Source organism: Manis pentadactyla, chromosome 8 (assembly GCF_030020395.1).
Source record: "Manis pentadactyla isolate mManPen7 chromosome 8, mManPen7.hap1, whole genome shotgun sequence".
Classification (NCBI taxonomy): domain Eukaryota; kingdom Metazoa; phylum Chordata; class Mammalia; order Pholidota; family Manidae; genus Manis; species Manis pentadactyla.
In genome coordinates, this window is record NC_080026.1 from 49,998,586 (window position 1) to 50,019,171 (window position 20,586).

At 45.3% G+C, this 20,586-nt stretch overlaps 1 protein-coding gene across 1 annotated transcript in view; it reads right to left on the reverse strand.

Annotated features, from left to right (window-relative positions):
- PCNX2 (pecanex 2) overlaps positions 1 to 20,586 on the reverse strand; it is a 388,374-nt gene that overhangs the window by 99,359 nt on the left and 268,429 nt on the right. Inside the window, exons 22-23 of the mRNA XM_057505727.1 lie at positions 20,002 to 20,112; positions 15,007 to 15,134 (exon numbers count right to left, since the gene is read on the reverse strand). Of these exons, the coding sequence (XP_057361710.1) occupies positions 15,007 to 15,134; positions 20,002 to 20,112 (239 nt within the window). The remainder of the gene's footprint in view (positions 1 to 15,006; positions 15,135 to 20,001; positions 20,113 to 20,586) is intronic.

A 20,586-nucleotide genomic window follows, 5' to 3' on the forward strand; every position in this document is an offset into this window, starting at 1 on the left:
ACCATGGCAAGGTGAGAATCCTGGCCAAAGGAACTCTTACTTTATCCACACTTCACTCCTCCAGGATTCTCTCCTCTCAATCTATGTGCTCTCAGTCCTCTGCAATGTTCCCTGTGCAAGGAAGCTCAAACATTGGATTCCAGCCTCTCCAGCAAAAAGTCTTGCAGACAAACAGGCTGGACAAGTGGCTCTGTCTCTGACCTCAGCCCCTTTGGTCTTAATGTCTGGAACTGCTGCACTGGTTTCAGTTGTTGCCATAGCTCTAGTAAGATCCTGTTTGGCTTCCCATCTAATTTCCTTCCATCTACTCCTGCCCATATCAAATCAACCCACATCAGAATCCTCGTAACCCTCAAGGGGCCCCTCAAATTCCTCCTGTGAGTAACAGGTCTTATTTCTTTCTGGGTTCTTGTTGCTCCAGCTACTGTACGTGTCACCACACATTTTGTAATTGCTGCCTCAAGGCGGGCTGCACTATCAGGGAAGACAGCTTTCCCATCTCTGATCCCGACAGAACAATTCCATCCACCTCTAAGTCCTACAGCCACCAGCTCAGCCTGAGTATAGGGGTGGACCATAGAGTGCTCCATGACCTCGGGAGGGGGCTGCTCCTCTCCTTGGGGAACTTTCAGCTGCTGAGTCTTTATTTTGTTTACAACCACTGGGCATGCTTTCAATACAGGAGGGGCCAGTGCCTCCAACAGCACCACTTCATCCTTCCCCAGCTCCTCCATTTCTGAGGCTGATGGCACTTTCTGTCCCCTCCCCCAAGTGCCTCCTCTGCTATAGTGCCTTGCAACAGTGCCAGCTCAGTCTTCAGAAGCTCTCTTACCTTCAGCTCAATGCTTCACAGCTATTCTCATGCCACCTCTGCCTGTGCTTCCCTCAGGAGTTTGTCTTTTTCCTTGATGGTCTCTTCCTTCTTCAGAACACCTGGCAGCTCTGCCATCTTGTCTCCAATGGCACCTCGCTGCTGGTGCTCTCGTGCCGCCTCCTCCCGCATCAATGCCATTTCCTTCCTCAGGAAACCCACAGAAGTTTACAGCTTGCAGTCTCATGCCGCCATTTCTTGGGTCTCCTCTGTAGACGTTTTTAATACTGTGAGAAGCAGCCAACCCACAGTCCCCACTGCCTCACGGGCACTCTGCTTCTCAAAGGATCTACTTATTATATATACCAAGGGCCACCCCTACTGCCTCAGGTGTCACCTCCACTTGCCTCCAGTCCTGGGGTGGGGCCCATTCCTCTAGGAGGCAAGCCACCTCAGACCACATACCCACTGGGGGATGATCCACTGTTTCCCCATTCACAGGGGCAGCCCACTGAAGCACCCCTCTCATCAGGACAGCCTGTCTTTTTCCCTGGTCAACAGTGAATCCTGCCGACTACACCAATTGTCTTGCCAATGGGTTTCAGCCCTGGGCAAGCTCGCTATGGACTCAGTGTGACCAAAGAAAATGACAGCAAAACGTCCTGGGGGTGAAAGGGTTATACTCAACTTTATTTCCAGGTGGCAGATCAGTCACTAAAGTCCTGTTCACTCAGAGTGAGTGTGTATGCAGCAAGCCAGTCTCTGCCTCTGGGCCTCTCTGTCCTCACAGCTGTTCTCTGGGCCCCTCTGTCTGCACAGCCGTCCCACACAGCCATCCTCTGGGCCTCTCTGCACATTCATCCTGCACAGCCATCCTCTGGGCCTCTGTCCTCAGAGCTGCCACCACTTCAGCCTCTGCTCCGCTCTCCTGCAGCCTTGCCGCCCTGCCACCGTGTGGTCCCCAGAGCACCGGGCAGTTCTTTTTAGAGAGTGAATAGCCATGTATTGCCCATAGGTGAGCAGTGAGCTAGTCAACCACACCCAGGTGAGAATCCTGGCTACAGGAACTCTCATTTTATCCACACTTGCCAACGGGTTTCAGCCCTGAGCAAGTTTGTTATGGATTCAATGTGACCAAAGAAATTGACAGCAAAACGTTCTTGGGGTGAAAGGGTTAAGCCCAACTTTATTTCCAGGTGGCAGGTCAGTCACTAAAATTCCATTCACTCAGAGTGAGTCTGCATGCAGCAAGCCAGTCTCTGCCTCTGGGCCCTTCTATGCACAGCCATCCTCTGGGCCTCTGCCTGCACAGCCATCCCACACAGCTGTCCTCTGGGCCTCTCTGCACAGTTGTTCTGCATGGCTGTCCTCTGGGCCTCTGTTCTCAGCACTGCCACCACTCCAGCCTCTGTTCTGCTCTCCCACAGCCTTGAAGCCGTGCCACTGTGTCGTGCCCTGAGCACTGGGTGGAGCTCTTTATATTGAGTCAACAGCAACGTATTGCCCATGGGTATGCAGTGAGCTAGTCAACCATGGCCAGGTGAGAATCCTGGCCACAGGAACTCTCATTTTATCCACACTCCACCCCTTCAGGATTCTCTCCTCTCTATCTATGTGCCTCAGTCCTCTGCAAATGGTCCCAGTGCAAGGAAGCTTGAACATTGTTCTCCAGCCTCTCCAGCAAAAAGTCTTGCAGACACACAGGCCGGACCTGTGGCTCTGCCTCTTTGGTCTTAATGGCTGGAACTGCTGCTCTGGTTTCACCTGTTGCCATCGCTCCAGTAAGATCCTATTTGGCTTCCTGTCTAATTCCCTTCCATCTACTCCTGCCCATATTAAATTAACCCACATCTGGGTCTGCATAACCTTCATGCAGCCCCTTAAATTCTTGTGAGTACCTCGCATTTTGTAATCACTGCCTCAAGGCGGGCTGCACTGTTAGGGAAGACAGCTTTCCCATCTCTGATCCCGACAGCAAAATTCCATCCACCCCTAAGTCCCACAGCCACCAGTTCAGCCTGAGTATAGGAGCAGACCATAGAGTGCTCCACAACCTGGGGATGGCGCTGCCCCTCTCCTTGGGGAACTTTCAGCTGCTGGGTCTTTATTTTCTTTACAACCACTGGGCATGCTTTCAATACAGGAGGTGCCAATGCCTCTGACACCACCCCTTCATCCTTCCCCAGCTCCTCCATTTCTGGGATGGATGGCACCTTTCTCTCCCCTACCCCAAGTGCCTCCTCTACTACAGTGCCTTGCAACAATGCTAGATCAGACTTCAGAAGCTCTCTTACCTTCACCTCAATGCTTCACAGCTGACATTCTCATGCCAGCTCCATCTTTGCTTCCCTCAGGAGTTTGTCTTTTTCCTTGATGGCCTCTTCCTCCTTCAGAACACCTAGCAGCACTGCCTTCTCATCCAGTAAGGAATTGTTTACCTCTCTAAGGGCACCTTGCTGTTGGCATTCTCGTGCTGCTCCCTCTCGCATCAAGGCTATTTCCCTCTTCAGGGAATCCACAGAAGTTTGCAGCTCCTGTTCTCGCACCACCTTCTCTCTCGCATCTAAGCCATTTCCTTCTTCAGGGAATCCACAGAAGTTTGCAGCTTGCATTCTCATGCTGCCATTTCTTGGGTCTCTTCTGTAGACTGTTTTAATACTGTTAGAAGCAGCCAACCCACAGTCCCCACTGCCTCACAGGCACTCTGCTTCTCAAAGGATCTGCTTACCTTACCAAGAGCCACCCCTACTGCCTCAGGTGTCACCTCCACTTGCCTCCAGTCCTGGGGTGGGGCTCAGTCTTCCAGGAGGCAAGCCACCTCAGACCACATACCCACTGGGGGATGATCCACTGTCTCCCCATTCACAGGGGCAGCCTGCTGAAGTACCCCTCCCATAAAGGCAGCCTGTCTTTTTCCCTGGTCAACAATGAACCCTGCCAACTACACCAATTGTCTTGCCAATGGGTTTCAACCCTGGGCAAGTTCACTATGGATTCAATGTGACCAAAGAAATTGACAGCAAAACGTTCTTGGGGTGAAAGGGTTATACCCAACTTTATTTCCACGTGGCAGATCAGTCACTAAAATCCTGTTCACTCAGAGCGAGTGTGTATGCAGCAAAACAGGCTCTGCTTCTGGGCCCCTCTGTCCTCACAGCCAACCTCTGGGCCCCTCTGTCCGCATAGCCATCCTCTGGGCCTCTCTGCACAGTCATCCTACACAGCTGTCCTCTGGGCCTCTGTCCTTGGTACTGCCACCACTCCAGCCTCTGCTCTGCTCTCCTGCAGCCTTGTAGCCGTGCCACCATGTCATATCCAGAGCACTGGGCAGAGCTCTTTATATCGAGTCAACAGCAATGTATTTCCCACACGTGTGCAGTGAGCTAGTCAACCAGGGCCAGGTGAGAATGCTGGCCACAGGAACTCTCATTTTATCCATAAACCTCTCCAGAGTAGCAATGATGGCAGACTGTATCCCAAGTGACAAGAAAAAGAGCATGGTTCCCTATGTTCACATTATGTATTAGTTTCATTAATCACTCCATACTGCTGTGTACTGGGAAGCAGCAACCGTATGTGAAGCCTGGGCCAAGTCTTAGTTTTCAATAAGGTAGGATTACAGTCTTGGAAATATGCCCAGGGTGACAAAATGAAAGAAGCCCTACCTGATTAGTAGAATGCTCAGGATAGAGTTATGTCCTAGAGCTGTGGATGCCTAAGTCCCCAAGGACCCAGTGTGGCCTCCCTGCAGCTGACTGTGTCAGTCCTGGAGAGAATAAGACCAAGCTGTCCCACAGCTGGGAACATCCACTTTAGATGTTGACCTGTCACAGGGAAGATCTTTTAAAGTAGTCAGGGTTCTTGGAGTTGGGGAGTGAACCTCACTGTACAGGGACCTTGGATCTGCCCAGTAAATCTCCTGCATCACGTACATTCGAGCCATGCAGAGATTGCAGATTTAAGAGCAGAATATTTCCTGGCTTCCTCAGTTTAGAACACATGAATCCCTTCTCCAGCACTTCACTCAAAGCTAGAAAAGGACCCTACTTCCCTCACTTGCTGCAGACAGAGAAAAGGATTCTGTCCTCATGCTCTACTAGACTTAGACCCCCTGCAACCATCCATCAACTGACTCAGTCACAAAGCCTTGCTCCTGGGTGATCTTGAAGTGTTGCGTCAGCAGCACGAGCCAGCTGGGAAGCAGGTGGGCATGTGGAACTCCTTCCTCCAGGCACATGGTCAGCTTCACCACTCTGTACTTCTCACATTCTTTAACTGCTCAGCAAAATGGAAGAGAACCCTGAGTACAATTATGCACCACAGCATAATGAATACTAAGCTCAAACTAGTGCTATTTGAGAAATTGAACACACTGGAGCTCCTCAAAGGCATCACCCTTCTAGAATATATCTGCATGATGGCTCCTCACCTAGCTTACCCCTAGGCCTGTGTGTGAGCGCTTTCTCACCTGTCAGCAACACAGGGGGATGGGGCCATGTTCCTCATTTAGTTCCTCAGACAGAGCAGTACTCAGACCCATACTAGAATTCAAGCTGAGGAATTCTGAGGCCAAGGAGTGAGGTGCCAGAACTGGACTGAGATACAGTCAGTCTCAGCTACAGAGCCAGGGAAGGCTTACACTCCTGGACTGCCACTCAGCCCTGGAGGTCGAACTGGGGATGCCTGGCACTTTCTCTGGCATTCTACACTATTTAGACCCACAGAATATGATGATAAAGATCCAACCTTTGTGCTGTTGCTCCCCCAAAATAAAAGTATGGGGAAAGACTCCTTTGATAAAAGCCATCACTTACTTTTATTAGAAGTCCTTTGATTTCTAGTGGCAGAAAACCCAACTGTAAATGGCTTAATGAAAAGGTGGAATTCACAGGCTCACACAGCTGGAAGGCTGCTTGGGTCCAGCTGGACTCAGCAGCCAGAGTGGCGTCATCAGGAATCTTTCTCAGTATCCCGTGGCCCTGCCTTCCTCTGTGCTTGCCGCATTCTCTGGCCAGTTCTTCCCTTGTGGGAACAAGAAGGCTGCCCGTGGCATAAGTCTGACATCCCACACCGCCATGTCTAGCAGAAAGGAGAGGACTGTCTGCCTTGCAAGTCTTCCATAGCCCATGGTCCCAGAACTCACTCAGGCCAGGCAGAGGCTGTCCACCTCTGGGATTCTGGGCGTCACGTCTTGTCTCCCATTGCCTTGGCCCTCCGTCCACAGTCTCACTTGCTTGTCTGTTTCTTGCTTACTTTTGGCCTAAGGTCCAGGGAAACAATTTATGCAGAGCTAGGTTTTACTAGAGGGAAATGAAATTGGAGGCAGGTGCTGCACTGCAGTGCATGCACGGAGCCAGCCCACGTGTCCCTGCCACTTGGCTGAGATTCCCTGATACTCTACTCTTGAGATCCTTTTGCCTACTCCATCTGTCTTGACACTTCCATGTCATCATACACAATCACAACTGTTTCCTTCCAGTGTCTCCTGACTTCTACTTCTTTTGGAAAGTTTGAGTCTTTGTCCATATGCCTACCTTGGCTGAACCTGTGAATCCCAGTACCCGCTGTCTCCGCAGACATGGCTGCAGTAGCTAAATTGTGTTCATCCCTGAACACATTTCTTTATCAGTAGACACACATGGGCGATCTCAAAGTGACTCCTAAGCATTTTAAAGTTACTTAAAATTCTTATATTCATATATGCATCCAGACAACTCTTGAGTCTGTTAAGGCGAGGAGGATTCCCAAAGACCTAACATTACTTCCTAGGAAAAGTGAGGGCATTTCTTCCAGTCATTTAACACCCTGGAAAATGAAAGATGAGTGATGGTCTGAAATGGGAACTTTTCAAGTCACCCATTTAAAGATAAAATTGCATCTGAATCAATTAGTTTGACCCCCTTTCTGCACCTGAGCTTTTTTTTATTCAGGTGGTCACTCGTTGCCCCTGAGGGTCACTGAGTCTTCATCCCTGCTCATCTCTCAAGGCTATAGATCTGGAAAGGTCTAGAACCAATGTCCCACCTCACATTATTGGTGGTCCCGGGTTTCCCAGTCTGAGGGAGCCCACAATCTGGCAGCGCTGGAGGCAGCAGACAGCACCCGAAGGGTACCCACCTGCCTGACCCCTTGGGCTCTGGGCTGCTGAGAACCAGTCTGGGCTAATGCACCTTGCCGGGGCCCAGCATGTAGGCGGCCCTGCTGAGAACCACTGCCACACTGGGGCCATGGGGAAGTACCAGGAAGACCCCTTTGGGAGCAGGGAGACACACATGTGAGCTGTGGCTGGCCCCAGCCTTGCAGTGTCTCTCGCCTGGCTATCACACAGCCAGAGGAGGGGCTCCGTGGTGTGGAGCCTTCTGTGCTACAGTTGTCACTAAGTGACAGCACAGTTGGGTTTCAGAGTGGCCCTAGGTGAGTCCTGTGGGCTCAGACCCACATCAGTTCTGTCCTCCCTGGGGACCAAAGGGAGGTTTGGAAGCAATGTCTGCTTCTGAGGGGCATTTCGAAAGTGACAGGCACCTTCAGCGCCACCTGCCACTCTCCTGCCACTGGGAGGAGCCAGTGGAATGCCCCCTTAGGCACTGAGAGGAGACATCCTGGACTGAGTCACATTCAGCCAGTGGCCTCAGGCCCTGGGCTGACTGCCTTCCCTCCTGGACAGGCTCCTCTTGCCAAACAGGGTTTTTGTGGCAGGACCTCACTTTTTAATTGTGAGCAAATGCTTTAACAGACATGCACTGAGTTTTGTTTAAATGTGGGAGGCACCTGAGAGGCTTCAGGTCATAATGAAAAGTGCTCTGTGCTTGGACTAAAACCAGACCTTGGTTATTATCTCGGCACAACCACTGACTTGTTCTGTGACCTTTGGAAAGTTACTCAACTTCCCTGAGTTTTGTTTTTCTGATCTATGAAATGAAAAAATGAAGTTCTCCTTCCAGAGTGGGTGTAAGGAGAACAAAATGGGGTGGGACATCAGGTGTAAGGATGAACGCATTTGAGAAGGTGATCAGGTGTTCAAGAAATATAAAAAGACGAGGACTGCTACCATAACTGCTAGTACCACTGCTTTGCTCTTACTACCTTCGTTATTATCATTAGTAATAATATATCTGGGAACCAACACACTCCTAAGTATGTGCTCAGAGTGCTAAGCAGCTTCACAACTTTAATCTCAACAGTGACTAAATATGTCCAGGCATGTTGTAAACATATTCAAATAAATTGTAAGGTAGCTCAATTGTAGTTGAAATACGCAAATCCCTCCCCTGCATAACTGCAAATTTTAATTATAGTGCCACGTTGTACTATTAACCTATAAGCTATAGTAGCTTCTTGCCTTGTACTTAAGGAAAAAAATGCCTTTTGAGGAGCTCAATGCTTTGTGGAAAGATCTTACAAATTATGCTTAAAATAGCTCAGTGGGTGGACATCACCCAGCAAAATCCTTTCCATTCTGAAAAGGGTAAAAAAGCGTGGAGTTGAGAACTTCTTCCTTTGCCTTAACCAAGTCTGGTATCCACAGCTCTGTACTTCTCATCATTAACAAACCATGAATAAGACCCAGATGGTGACAGGTAATCCCATCTGTAGAGAGCACAAGTGAGGGAGCTGGAGAGATGATGAATGACATGATGGAAATCAACCTCTACGGACTGGAATGTTGAGTTAAAGCCAATACCTTCAGAGTTGATAGAGGAAATGTAAATTTCTGACTTTCAGTAAAACACATACATAAGATTGTGATGATGACACCTTGGCTTGGCAATACTTTAGTAAAACGATTGAGAGGTTTTAGATTTTGAGGTATGAATGAGATGAATAGATGACATGTGGAGCAGGCTCGGGGAGCGGGTTTCAGGACGACCCAGTAAACATCTGGACAAGGGCGGCTAGGAGGCACCAGGTCTCCAGCACTTCACACAAAGAGCAGTGTGGGCTGTCTGGCCTGAGGAGGAGGGCAGGGCAGGAGAGCTGCCTTCAAATGGGGGAAGGAGGGGACATGTCAGAGGCACGAGGGTGCTGGTTGTCGAGAATCAGCAGGCACATCCAGGTGACTGTTCTCCTGGTGACAATACTGTGGGAGCAGGTTCAGTGCAGTTCTCACAAAACAGAGCTCACAAGGTCTGCTCCACCAGGAGAAGGAGAAGGCAGGGGCCACGGGATTGCCTTCAGTGGATACTACAGAGGGGATTCTGTAATTCCCACAGTCTGTGTTAGCCTCCTTTGTATTATGAACCCAAGAGGGGGCTGAGAAATAACACAGTAAGATTCATGAGAGCCTATGGGGACCAGTTGAAATATTCTGATCCTATATTTTGTTTGATAAACCACAAAATTGTGGCACTATAGAGATCTTACTTTTCCACTCAGGCAGCAGTGATGCTCCAAGAACAGAACCCAGGCTCTGTAGCTGAGACATCAAAATAAACACAGCACCTGAAGGTGAAGACTAGTGTTTATGGGGCATCTCACAGCATGCTGGCTGCAGATGTGATGTGACCTGGCATATGCAACACATGCCCTTTCACTGGTTGGTATGACTGTGTCTTGCTGTTTAAGAAAGGATTGAAAGTAGGTTGCAAGGGTATGTAAAGTATGTCTAGACATACTGAGTTAAAGGTTGAATGAGAGTAGATAGTAATATAGGGAAGGAGAACAAAATGGGGATTGGACAAAGGATAAAAAATGCTCTACATACAAATGACCTGCATACTGGCCACAGTGGACCGACCCTGTCTTATCTGGTATTTATGACTTCTGGGAAGAACATAGAGACATTGCATTTTACAGATGAGTTAACTGAGGCTCACTGGCTGAATAATTTTTCAAAACCAGACACTGGACCAAGCATATGGGCTCAGATTTTAATCAAGGTCTGATGCCCACAAAGCTCATGCTTTCTGATGTACCTTCACCACCCCCAGGAGCACCTGGGAATTAGTATCTTTTTGCTAACCAGGACAGGACCAAAGACAACCAGTGCACAGTTCAGTTTTGAAGACCCATCACAGAATTATTCCTGTTAGTTAGAGCCTAGCACAGTGCCCTCACATAGAAGCTAAATGCATATTTATTAACAAGGATAATGCACAGAATGATTTAACATTTTAAAAGCAATCTGAAGAATACAGTAGAAATGTCCCAACCATGAAAGCTGTATTGCCTCCTCATAGCTAGTATTTGACATTTTATAGAAAACTTTTGGTGTATTAAAGCAAAACCACTGTTACCAGGACTTTGATTCTTTAGGGCTGAAGATAGTCAGCTCCTTTAGGACCAAGACATTTGCTGAGACAACCCAGGACATGAGTCAAATCCTTCCTAGTCTAAACATTTGTTTCATGTTAATGGCCAAGTTAAGTTATTCAATGATTGTTTATATATAAAGCGAAGGATTATAAATCACAATATCAAAATGTGTTTTAAAGCTTTTTAAAATACTCTGACATGAAGGGATTTATAAACACAAGGCACTATTATTATGGTACATTTGCTATTAATGCCTATAATTTACATGGAGACAACAGGTGGAGCTCATCAAGACAGATTTGAAAGCCCTTCCTAATCAAGGGACCATCAATTAACAGTGAACTCCCTAACAACAGCAATAAAACTCAGGGTGAGTTTTCCCTTTTATATAATATTGTTGAATTTAATTCATTGAAGAAAATAGTTACAGGATGTCTACTGTGTGCATGGCTCCATAGGGACACAAAGCTGAAAAGTAAACGCATCCAGACTTGGAGGTAAATACAGTCTATACCAATCGTGGGTAGAATTACTGGTGGCCACAGAGTAAATTTATTTTCCAAAAATGACTGCTACAATAACTGTCATCCTACAAGTCCTTTTTGAACCTTACCACTCACCCATCAAAAGGTGGAACTTATTTCCCCCACTTTGAATCTGGGTGGGTGTGGATGGGAAATGGAAAGGTGGAGGGAGGGAAGGGCATTCTATGTGAAGGGCACGGCCCAAGGAACGGCTTGGAGTGAGGAGCCCACCTCATGTGCTGTATGAAAACACATTGTGGGAGACAGGCTAAAAGGTGAAATAAAGACTAGGTGAGGGTCTTCATCTGTAGTGTCCAATATGGGAGGCTCTAGTCACCTGTGGCTATTTAAATTTAAATTAATGAAAATGAAATAGAATTAAAATTCAGTTCCCAGTCCTGCTAGCCCGTTTCAAGTGTGGACTAGCCGTGTGTGCTGGTGGGGCTACCCTATCGGACGAGGCAGGTACAGGCCATTTTCACCAGCAGAACTTACTGCACCGTGCTGGTCTACAGGCGGTAGACCATGTTCCTCAGGCAGCAGGGAGTCACCTTGGGGGGTGAGATGGCGTGTCACCTGGTGGGGTCTGGCAACCGACTAGAGAGCAGCTGAGTTAGGAGGGCAGAGGCCACATCTGCCATCTGCCCCCTGTGAGGGGTGGCATTGGGGAACAGGATGTCTGCAGATTTCAAGAAAGCCCAGGCCAGGGCAGCAAGTGGCCATGGGGATCAGGTGGCTGATGATTTACTTGTGGGTTCTTCAGAGTATTAAAATGGTTTCATTACAGTGCAGGGCTCACTGGAGCCTTGCAAACACCAGAGCCAGCCTGAAATAGAGACCAGAGGACTAGAGAGTGAGGGTCAGGGGCAGAAAGGGTCAGCCAGCCTGAAACAGAGACCGGAGGACCCGAAAAGGGCTGGAAGGGCCCCTCAGCACACCACGAGGTTGGGGTGCTGAACCTGGGGCCCACATGGCACAAAATGCTCTCTAAAGCGCCAGAGAAGAATATCTTTTAGCTGGTCTTGTAAAGTGACGGGACAACCAGTAAGCAATGAGAATCAGTTACAGTCACCAGCTGCTCCTTTGAATCAGACTGAAGGAAGGTAATGGAGCAGCTACAAGGACACCAAATAAGAGCACTAGCAGTCATTCCTATCTGAAATAAAAACCAACAGATTAAGAATGATAGAATGAGCTTTCTAGAATGTCTGCAGGAATCCAGATGAAATTTCCTGTCATTTCCTTCCCTGCACCAAGCCCTTTTACTGTCCTGAATTCCACCCTGATTTTTTAAGCAGATGGGACCACAAGAGCCTGTGTCCTGACGCTTACCACAGGGTGACCACAGCCTTCAGCTCCCTGGGTTTCCCGTTAGGAGCTTTTCCTGCAACGGACCAAACATTTTCTCCAACTTGGCTCCTGCAGAGAGACCTGGTAAAGACTGGCATCCTAATCCATATCCGCAGACCATCGTCCCCTCTGCACCCATGGACAAGCAGCCAAAGACAGACCACTCCCACACATAACAGAGTGTAAATTGAGGAAGAATGGACCATGAGAGAATCAGTGCTTTGTGAGACTGAATAAGGAAGCATAAATCCTGCTCTAGAAGCCCATATTTTAAGTAACCGACATGAACCAACCATTCAGACCAAAATGTTCCACCGTGAAGGGTCGCTGAATCTTGGAAATGAGGAGGCTAAATAGGAAAACACATAATTTGCTCTGCCTAGGTGCTAATATGCCTCCCTCCAATAAAACCTCCCCACAAAGATTTCTCCTTCCCCATTCTATCAGGGGAAGCTTACAACCCTTACAACCCCCAAGGGGCATGCATTTTCCTTAGATCAAATCCTCCCAGGCCAGAAAGACTGGCTCCTAACTAGGAGACAGAAATAAATCTTTTGTATTAGAGATCAAGTTTAAAATAGCTTGCACTTTCCTGCATAATTAAAAGCAGAGTGATTGCCATTCCTCTTACTAACAAGCATTTACACTTTCCAGAGGTGTGATTTGCAGAGCTCCAAAAAGGTCCCCCAAATTGTTTTCTCTGAAAAAAAAAAGCCAGTGCCGGTAGTTTTCTTTTATTTTCTGATTCTGTAAATATGCATCATATCCCTTTAAATCGATGCAATAAAGAACTCTTGTTTGTGTGTAAAATTCAAGAACTTGTTATAGTGCAAAACAGCCACCTCTATTGGAACATCAAGTCTTCCAGGAACTTGAGGGCTGAAGGGTCCCCACCTCCTCAGGGTCTCAGCACTGGCCCGCCATGGGGTACTCTGGTTTGGTTAGTTTTCCCCAGGGCACCTGTGATTCCCACTTGTCCAACACCAAACACAATGGTGTATTTTTTTCCCTACATTTATGTATAACAGAAACAATATTATACACAGCAGTAATAGTCGTATAACTTCATTCAGGTACCTGGACCCGATTCCCATGTGTGCAAATATGTGGGAGAGGGTTCTTCCCATACATACTTGCACGAAGCAATTCGCAAACACCAGCAGGGTGTCTGAGAACTCAACTCAATTCTGATGCTATCTGCCCAGAGACACCCCAGATTCCCAGATTAAGGGCTCCATCCTACAAGACTGTCCTCCACCCCCCACTCCAGATGCCTGTTGCAAGTCCCAGACAGTTAGTTCCCTGTGCTTCTGACCTACCGGCTACAGACTGCAGGTTCCCACGACCTCCTCCTTAGGTTCTACTAATTTGCTAGAGCAACTCACAGGACTCAGGAAAATACTTATTTTCCCAGTTTAATAAAGGATTCCGTAAATGATACAAGTTAACAGCCAGATGAAGAGACACAGGGCAAGGTCCCAAATAAAGGAGCTTCTGTCCTCGTGGAGCTTGGGGTCTGGCTGGGCACCACGTGGAGGTGATCTGGTTCCCCAAGCATAGCTCTCTCTGACCGAAAAACAGGATCCAACCAAGCAGAGCAGGCACAGCAGAGCAAGAACAAAAAGCTCTTCTCAGGTATTTTGTGAGGGCTTCATCGCTTGTTAATGACTGACTAAATTATTGACCATTCGCTGATTCAGCTTCTTGCCCCCACACTTGGGTGGGGTCCGAAGTCTCTCATTAACATGACAAAACACCCATTTCACCTTTAAGACTCTGCAGTATTTTCAGGAACTGTGGATGAAGACCAACTATACCTGGGAAATATATATATTTGGTCATGTGAATGACCAAATATATGTATTTCTTATGATTCATTATATCACAGCACCCCGCAATGTGAGCTTGCCCAGATGCAATGTACTGAGTCGTGACAAAACCTGCTGTCATGGGTCAAGTGGGCATGGGGACTTCTCTGCAGAGCAGTCAGGGAGGGATCACACCAGCACAGGCCCCCTGAGGTCACTGCACCAGGCCTTATTCTAGGTGCCTTATGTATATTAACTCATTTTCTCCTCACAGTAAGTCTGTGAAGTAGATCCTATTATTTTGGCCCCATTTTACAGAAGAGGAGAGGAAGGCCCAAGGTTTCCAGAGCTAAGTGGTAGAGGTGAGAGTAAGGCAGGCTGTTGACAGGCTGAGCCTTTATCACTCCACCCTGCTGCCTGTCCCAGAAAGAAGCATTTTATGTTGGCATGAGCCATCTCAGGGAGAAACAGAAATCCAAATGTCCTGAGTTAATGTCCTCTGTGAGACACAAAAGGCACACTATCAAATGCCTGAGCTGTGCAAAATGTAGACACACTGTAGGCTTTACGGGAATGGAGTGGCACAGGCATGGCTGGTAAATTAGAGCAAAGGGGATCTGAAATGGAAATTCCGCTGTCAACACAAGAAGTGTCTCCTCTGCCCCAAGCTAAAGGCAGGCTGGTTCCCCATGCTTCCCTCCTCCTCTGCCTGCTCTCAGGTCCTCCTTCCACAAGACCATTAAGAGTTCTTGAAAATGACTGAGTGAACCATTACTCCCCCTTCACACCTTCCCTTGAGAAATAACTGCCCCAACTTCATCACGGTTTGCTTGAGGGAATGTATGACTGACCAGTCCAAATAGTCAAGAAAAAGTACGTAAATCATCTTTTACAAGTTGAATGGCGCTCAGAAAATTGGTGTTCCCGTTCACACTGAGCTATTATGCATGCACACTTGTCACCACACTCACATTTAAAATGCTCACAGAAGGGGTGCATCCAGGGCCATCTCTGAATAGCAAATGACATGACAATGGCTCCTTAGCCAACCTTTCACAGCATTGGGCAGTGATAATTCATGTTTCCTTCACACCTGGTGAAATCTGGACTAGTACCTGATTGCAAATTTGTCATGTTCCATTCAGAGCTCCGATACTGAGGGTGTGAACGGAGGGAGACACAGTACCCATAGGAGGGCCAAGGGTGCATCCTGAAGCACAAATCTAATAAAGCAAGATAGCATCAATCTTGGGAATCTTACTTGTAGTTTTTCTCCCAGAATTTCACTGGCCTAACATAGGATGTGATAAAAATGACACTTCCGAGAAATGGGCTCAGTGGAGTAGAAAAGACTGACGTGGCGATGGTCTGAAAGAAAAGCATGGCAGAATCTGAGAATTTTGAGTTAAGGCAAAAAATCTTTCATCATTATTTCTAAATATAAGCTCAGATTTTGACTAGTTAACATTAAAGCCATTTTCTCACCAAGGGAAATGGGTATACACTTGATCTCTCTATGTGCATATATGGAGACATAAAAGTTTCAGTAGTATCCTGCTAGGTCTCATTTCTCCACCATGAAAACTATGAAAACCAAAGGATTCTCATAAAAATCCCAGCATTCTCGGTATGGTTCATGGCAAAGATTTAATATTTACAGTTTGAAAAGAACAGGTTTTTTTTTTTTTACTAAGATACCATTAGCTAGACAAAACACACTGTGGTGCATTTACTAAAGTATTAAGTAGCTTTATAAATAATTAAAATTAAATTACACTTTTAAAAATAAATAAACAACACTGTTTGGGAAGGTACATCTCTTTCTCAAAATATCTTTCCCCACAATTCAAAAATATATATTCTTTGTCATACACTGAACACTGATGTCTCCAGCCAAGTCATGTCTAGTTTATAAGCTAAAAACACATAAATGAGAAGTCACAGCATTTTGTGGGTTGGGTCTTTAGCATCCTGAATGGGTTTCTCACTGGCGTGCTTCACTTTTACACAAGTGTTGATCAGAAACACAACTGTTCAATATTAAAATTGGTAGAGCTGTAATTTTTGGTGTAAGTCCAGTTAATTGATCTCCGAAAATCTGAGGGAGGTGCCAGAAGGGCTTGTCCCTCTCCTGTCTCGAACTTCCCAGATCCCAGCTGCCAATCACACCTGCATCACCGTGGTGCAGAGGTGACTGTGGGACCCCGGGCTGGAAGAACAAGGGGGAATGGAAGTGGTGAGGGTCAGTGAGAACCAGACTGCCCAAGTCCTACATATGCATGGTGTTCCTTGTCCTGTGGGGCAAGGGCTTGGAGTGTTCTGCTGCTTGTCTGGTCTGATCTCCTACAAGACTGATCTTCCCACCTGCAAAGGGACATGCACCTCTTTCTCACCACTCCATAAATGGAAGTCTTGTCTCTTTAGCCTGTGTTCAATAGTTTCTGGCAGAAAGTGAAAACAAAATGCTTGGCACAGACAGGAAGCTCATGATCAGTCACAAAATAGAAGTAACTCAGGCTTCTAAGTGCTTTTACAGATGACAGTGGCATGGCTTAGTTATGTGATAAGGTAGGTGGAGGCAGACCTTCACAGCCACACTTACATGTAAATCCAGAAAAGGGACTGTGCCTTTAGCTGTCCTCAGCACATCCCCGTGCAATTTCATAGATTTAAGCTCAGAGGTTTGCTTCAGGACTAACGGTGTCATTTCTTTTTTAACTTGCTATTTATTTCCAAGCATCTTCAGGAGTGAAATGACAGATTCTCCACTGATAATCCCTTCTGATGTTGAATTGTTTGGGTATCAAAAATAGCTTGATTGTGCTACAACTTGAATCCAATTCCTTCTATTCTGACCCAGGTTCAAATGGAGACCCACAAAACAATGAGCTACTATGATAGCTATTATCACCCACTCATTTCCTCTCCATGTGAAAGCTGGAAATATCTAGATACCTTGGTCACAAAACATACCAGATTAACAAAGCCCTTTGTCACTGGAAGAAAAGGAAGCTGCATGGGAAATGTCACTGGGGAAGGTACTGAAGAAATGTGCGAAGGCAGAGTCACAGGGGGATTTCTGTCATGGGGAGAGGGAGGGGCGACAGAGGGCACTTTGCAGAACTGGGGCAAAGCCCCAAGAAGCTGGAACTGCAGGATGCTAGAGGGATTGGCCCTGCTCTTCTTTTCGATTCTTAACCTTTCCCCAAAGATAATGTTCTCCATTTTTAAAATGCCAGAAACAATTATCCAGAAATTGAGAAGTAAGTGAGGAGGGTAAAGTTCAATGTGGTAGGAAAGGTAATGAAGTTTAACAGGTCAAAAGTAGGGCAGAAGTGAATAGATGGCCTCAGAGGTTATTTTATTTAGGGAAGATCAATAAAGTAATAGATCACCAGGGCAAATATGAAAGGCTGTGACTATACCTACTGAGGGAGTGTCAAGAAGTGGGGAATCCTAGGGAGCAGGCACATGGGGGAGCCCTCTTTATTTCTTGCCAAGAGGTTAGCCTAAGAGGCAGGTGTGACTTCTTTCAAAGTGTCAGTTTTGAGTACATTTAATAGGAAAACATCTATATCAATGCTTAAAGTTGAAAAAAAATCATTAGAAATTCAAAAGGACGTACTGAACAGAAAGCAGCCTTCCCAATGTACAGTTAACACAGACAATCTGGCTAAATCTAATTATTAGAAGATAATGGTCTTGCAGGGGTTCTCTCTTTCTCTATATATATATGTATTCAAAGGGTGAGCATCTGCCTCATTCCCTGGAGGTGACAAGCTCAGAGACCAGGAGAGGCTACCTGGGGAGAAAACATGCTAGTGCTGGAAAAAGCAATTTACTAAACAGTGCTCTGCTGGTCTGGAAGCTAATTCAGTTCCAAAATGGAGCAAATTAGTCTCCTCTCAATGCCAGGATGGCACCCACAGCTTCTTAATAGGGTGATAAAATAATTAACATTTCAAAATTACTCCAGATCCAGGGCTGGAATTTAGAAACCTGATGGCTTTGTCTTGATGGCATCTATATACAGTTTTCTAAACTACTTATCTCATTATATTCTGAATGGGATGATGTTGGATTCCAAATAATGAATCTCTACCTTTACAACTGGTCAAGGATAGGAAGGTGTCCTTGAATAACAGGCAGGGATGTGGAGGCCCTGGATGCCATCACACACTGCAGTGGGCAGGCTCCACAATCACTTTGAAGGCCCTGTTATCTTCACAGAAGGGAGCAAGTGGATGTCACACACAGGGTCAGTTATAGGAACAACGCATGGGGATCAGTTAAGTGTTCTGAAACAGAATTACCAAATGCCCAACAAAATTTACATCTCAGATGTGTTCAATTTCTTAAGAGAATGAGTCCACCCATCATGAAAAGTACTTAGATTTAACATGCACTGTGTGCAATCTGAGATAGATGGTAATGCTGCTTTTATCCTTAAAGGAGATATTAAGTGCCAGATATGATATGCTTGTGTTTGAACCCTCATCACACATTTTAGGTCATGTAATTCAGAGTTATGGCTCCCAGAACAGTCTTAATTCAGTTGTAGAACTACAAGGAGTAATTAGTATTACTGAACTCACGTAACAAGACATAAATAGCTACAAGAAACAATCTACATCAGACCAAAGATAGGATAAAATCGGGAATCATAACATCTGGTTTAAAATTCTTAGTGCAACTCCTCAACTGCAAATTTGCATCAATCAAATAATTTTTATTTAATAAACAGGCTTTAAGTTCCAGACAGGATACCTTAGACACACTTCAGAAATAAAAATCACCTCCCCCTTTCATCTCACTGTCTTTATTTTAAAGGACTCTGTTTGGAAAAGCTGAAGTTATAGGTACAATAGAAAATGAATGCAGTTAAATGTAAAGGCTGGTATACAAGCTCACACTTCTGCAAAATTTTTTTTCCTTATATTGTTCTGCCAAATAACCTTGATATACCTTAGAAATATCAATGCAGGTCTAAGAGTAGGAATATAAAACAATGTGCTTAAAACATTTTTTAAACAAATGCATCTGGAGAAGAGCATTTAAAATAATCTAGAATATATTATCACTTAATGATTACCCCAAGTGAGTTTCCATCCCTGTACACAAATTTCAGACCCCAACAATTCTTTATGAATTGTCTTAATGGGTCTTATGTAAATTTCTTATGAAAGAAAGCTCTGAGTGGTCACTAAAACTATCTAATAGCACCCATAATGGAATACTGGAGTCTAGAACTGGGGTTCACACATTCAGTGGGAAAAGAATCCCAGGAAAGCTTGTGATAAATGAGATTTCAGGATCCACCCTCTGAAATGTGATTTTTAAAGTATGTGCTGGGATCATGAATCCACTTATTTAACAAGCTCCTCCAGGGATTCTGAGGCAAGTGGTCCCTGAGCCATATCCTGGAAGACACAAGTTTAGAAAGTATAAATTTAGTGGAAAGGAAAACCTTTGAGGGCATATTTTAGGCCTGACTCAAGAATATTTTTGTTTAATCTCTCACTTCAAGGATATTATTTATTAATCTCTCCACCCCTCTCCCCCACCACATACAATTTAGTTATCTATGTCAATGTGATCTTTAGAAGGAGCATCTCAAACTTGTTTTGAAGTAAATTAAAGGTAATTATCATTATGGAAACATTAAAAACATATAAAGAAACCAAATGAAGATATAAATGGTAAAATTAGGCTCCTTGGATAATAGCAACTAAAAAAAGCCCCATAAATCATGTTTTTATCTTCAAAAATATTTGGGTGATTCTGTTTGTACTTAATTCTGGGTTTTTGAATATTAGTCAAGTATACAATAGCCAAACTATATTATACTATAATGTTACATAATCTACGATAATATATCAAACACATCAACCCTATCTACAATGTTTAATAATAGCAAATCAATTTGCATTATTTTATACAAGTCAAATGAATCACTGAAGCAGTAAGTTTTCATTTAAAAGACAGGATATCTTAATGCAGATCTGGGCATGGGAAATGAAGAATCAGAAAAATAAAGTAACTCCTGAATATGCATTAAGCAGCAGGAAGAGTTCAAAATTAAGAAACATCTTTTAAGGCTAAGTGGCCTAAAGGGAATCCAAAGTGCCTCCCCATATCTCCATTAAAATGTGATCTTAAAGACTTTAAAATCTTTTTATTGCCAGCGTTCAATGAAAAGCCTGCATCTGTAAAATGTGAATCTCAGCTCGTGGGTGAAAATAGAAGCAGAAAGGATATGAGGGATTGCAAAGAGCTGAGCAAACACGTGAAACGAAGACCCCCAAGCCATCTGCCAAGGAGCCACATATGTCATGACGAACTGTAACTTGTGAAGCAGGTCCCCGAGCTGAAAACAAAAGAGAAAGATTCATCAGAGACAGCAACCACAGTGGTAGCTGTGTCAAGGTCATTTAAAGGGTATGTGCTACAGTTAGGAAGGAGCATTAAACCATGGTTTTCCCTCTCACTCTTACCTTCCTTTGTCCTAAATGCAATTCTGCTAGCTGTTTTAAGGATATTTTAAAATAGCAACAAGATGATCAGATGAAACCTTAATGTGGCTCATCTCAGCAGGTGATTTATTTCAGCCAATAGATATGGTGCGTCTCTGTCTTTCTTAGAGGACCACTCATAGCTTGTTCTTCTCTCCTTCACAGAGGACCTTTTAGAGGGAGATTGATGCAAAGACCTATCATCTTTGACATTGTTTATGTTTTCTTGTGTTAAGTTCATCTTATTTCTTCAACTGTTCTCTTGGAGAAAATAGTTCCATACCATTGGATTGGAAGTTACAATGTACTTTAGAAAGCCAAAAAAGGTT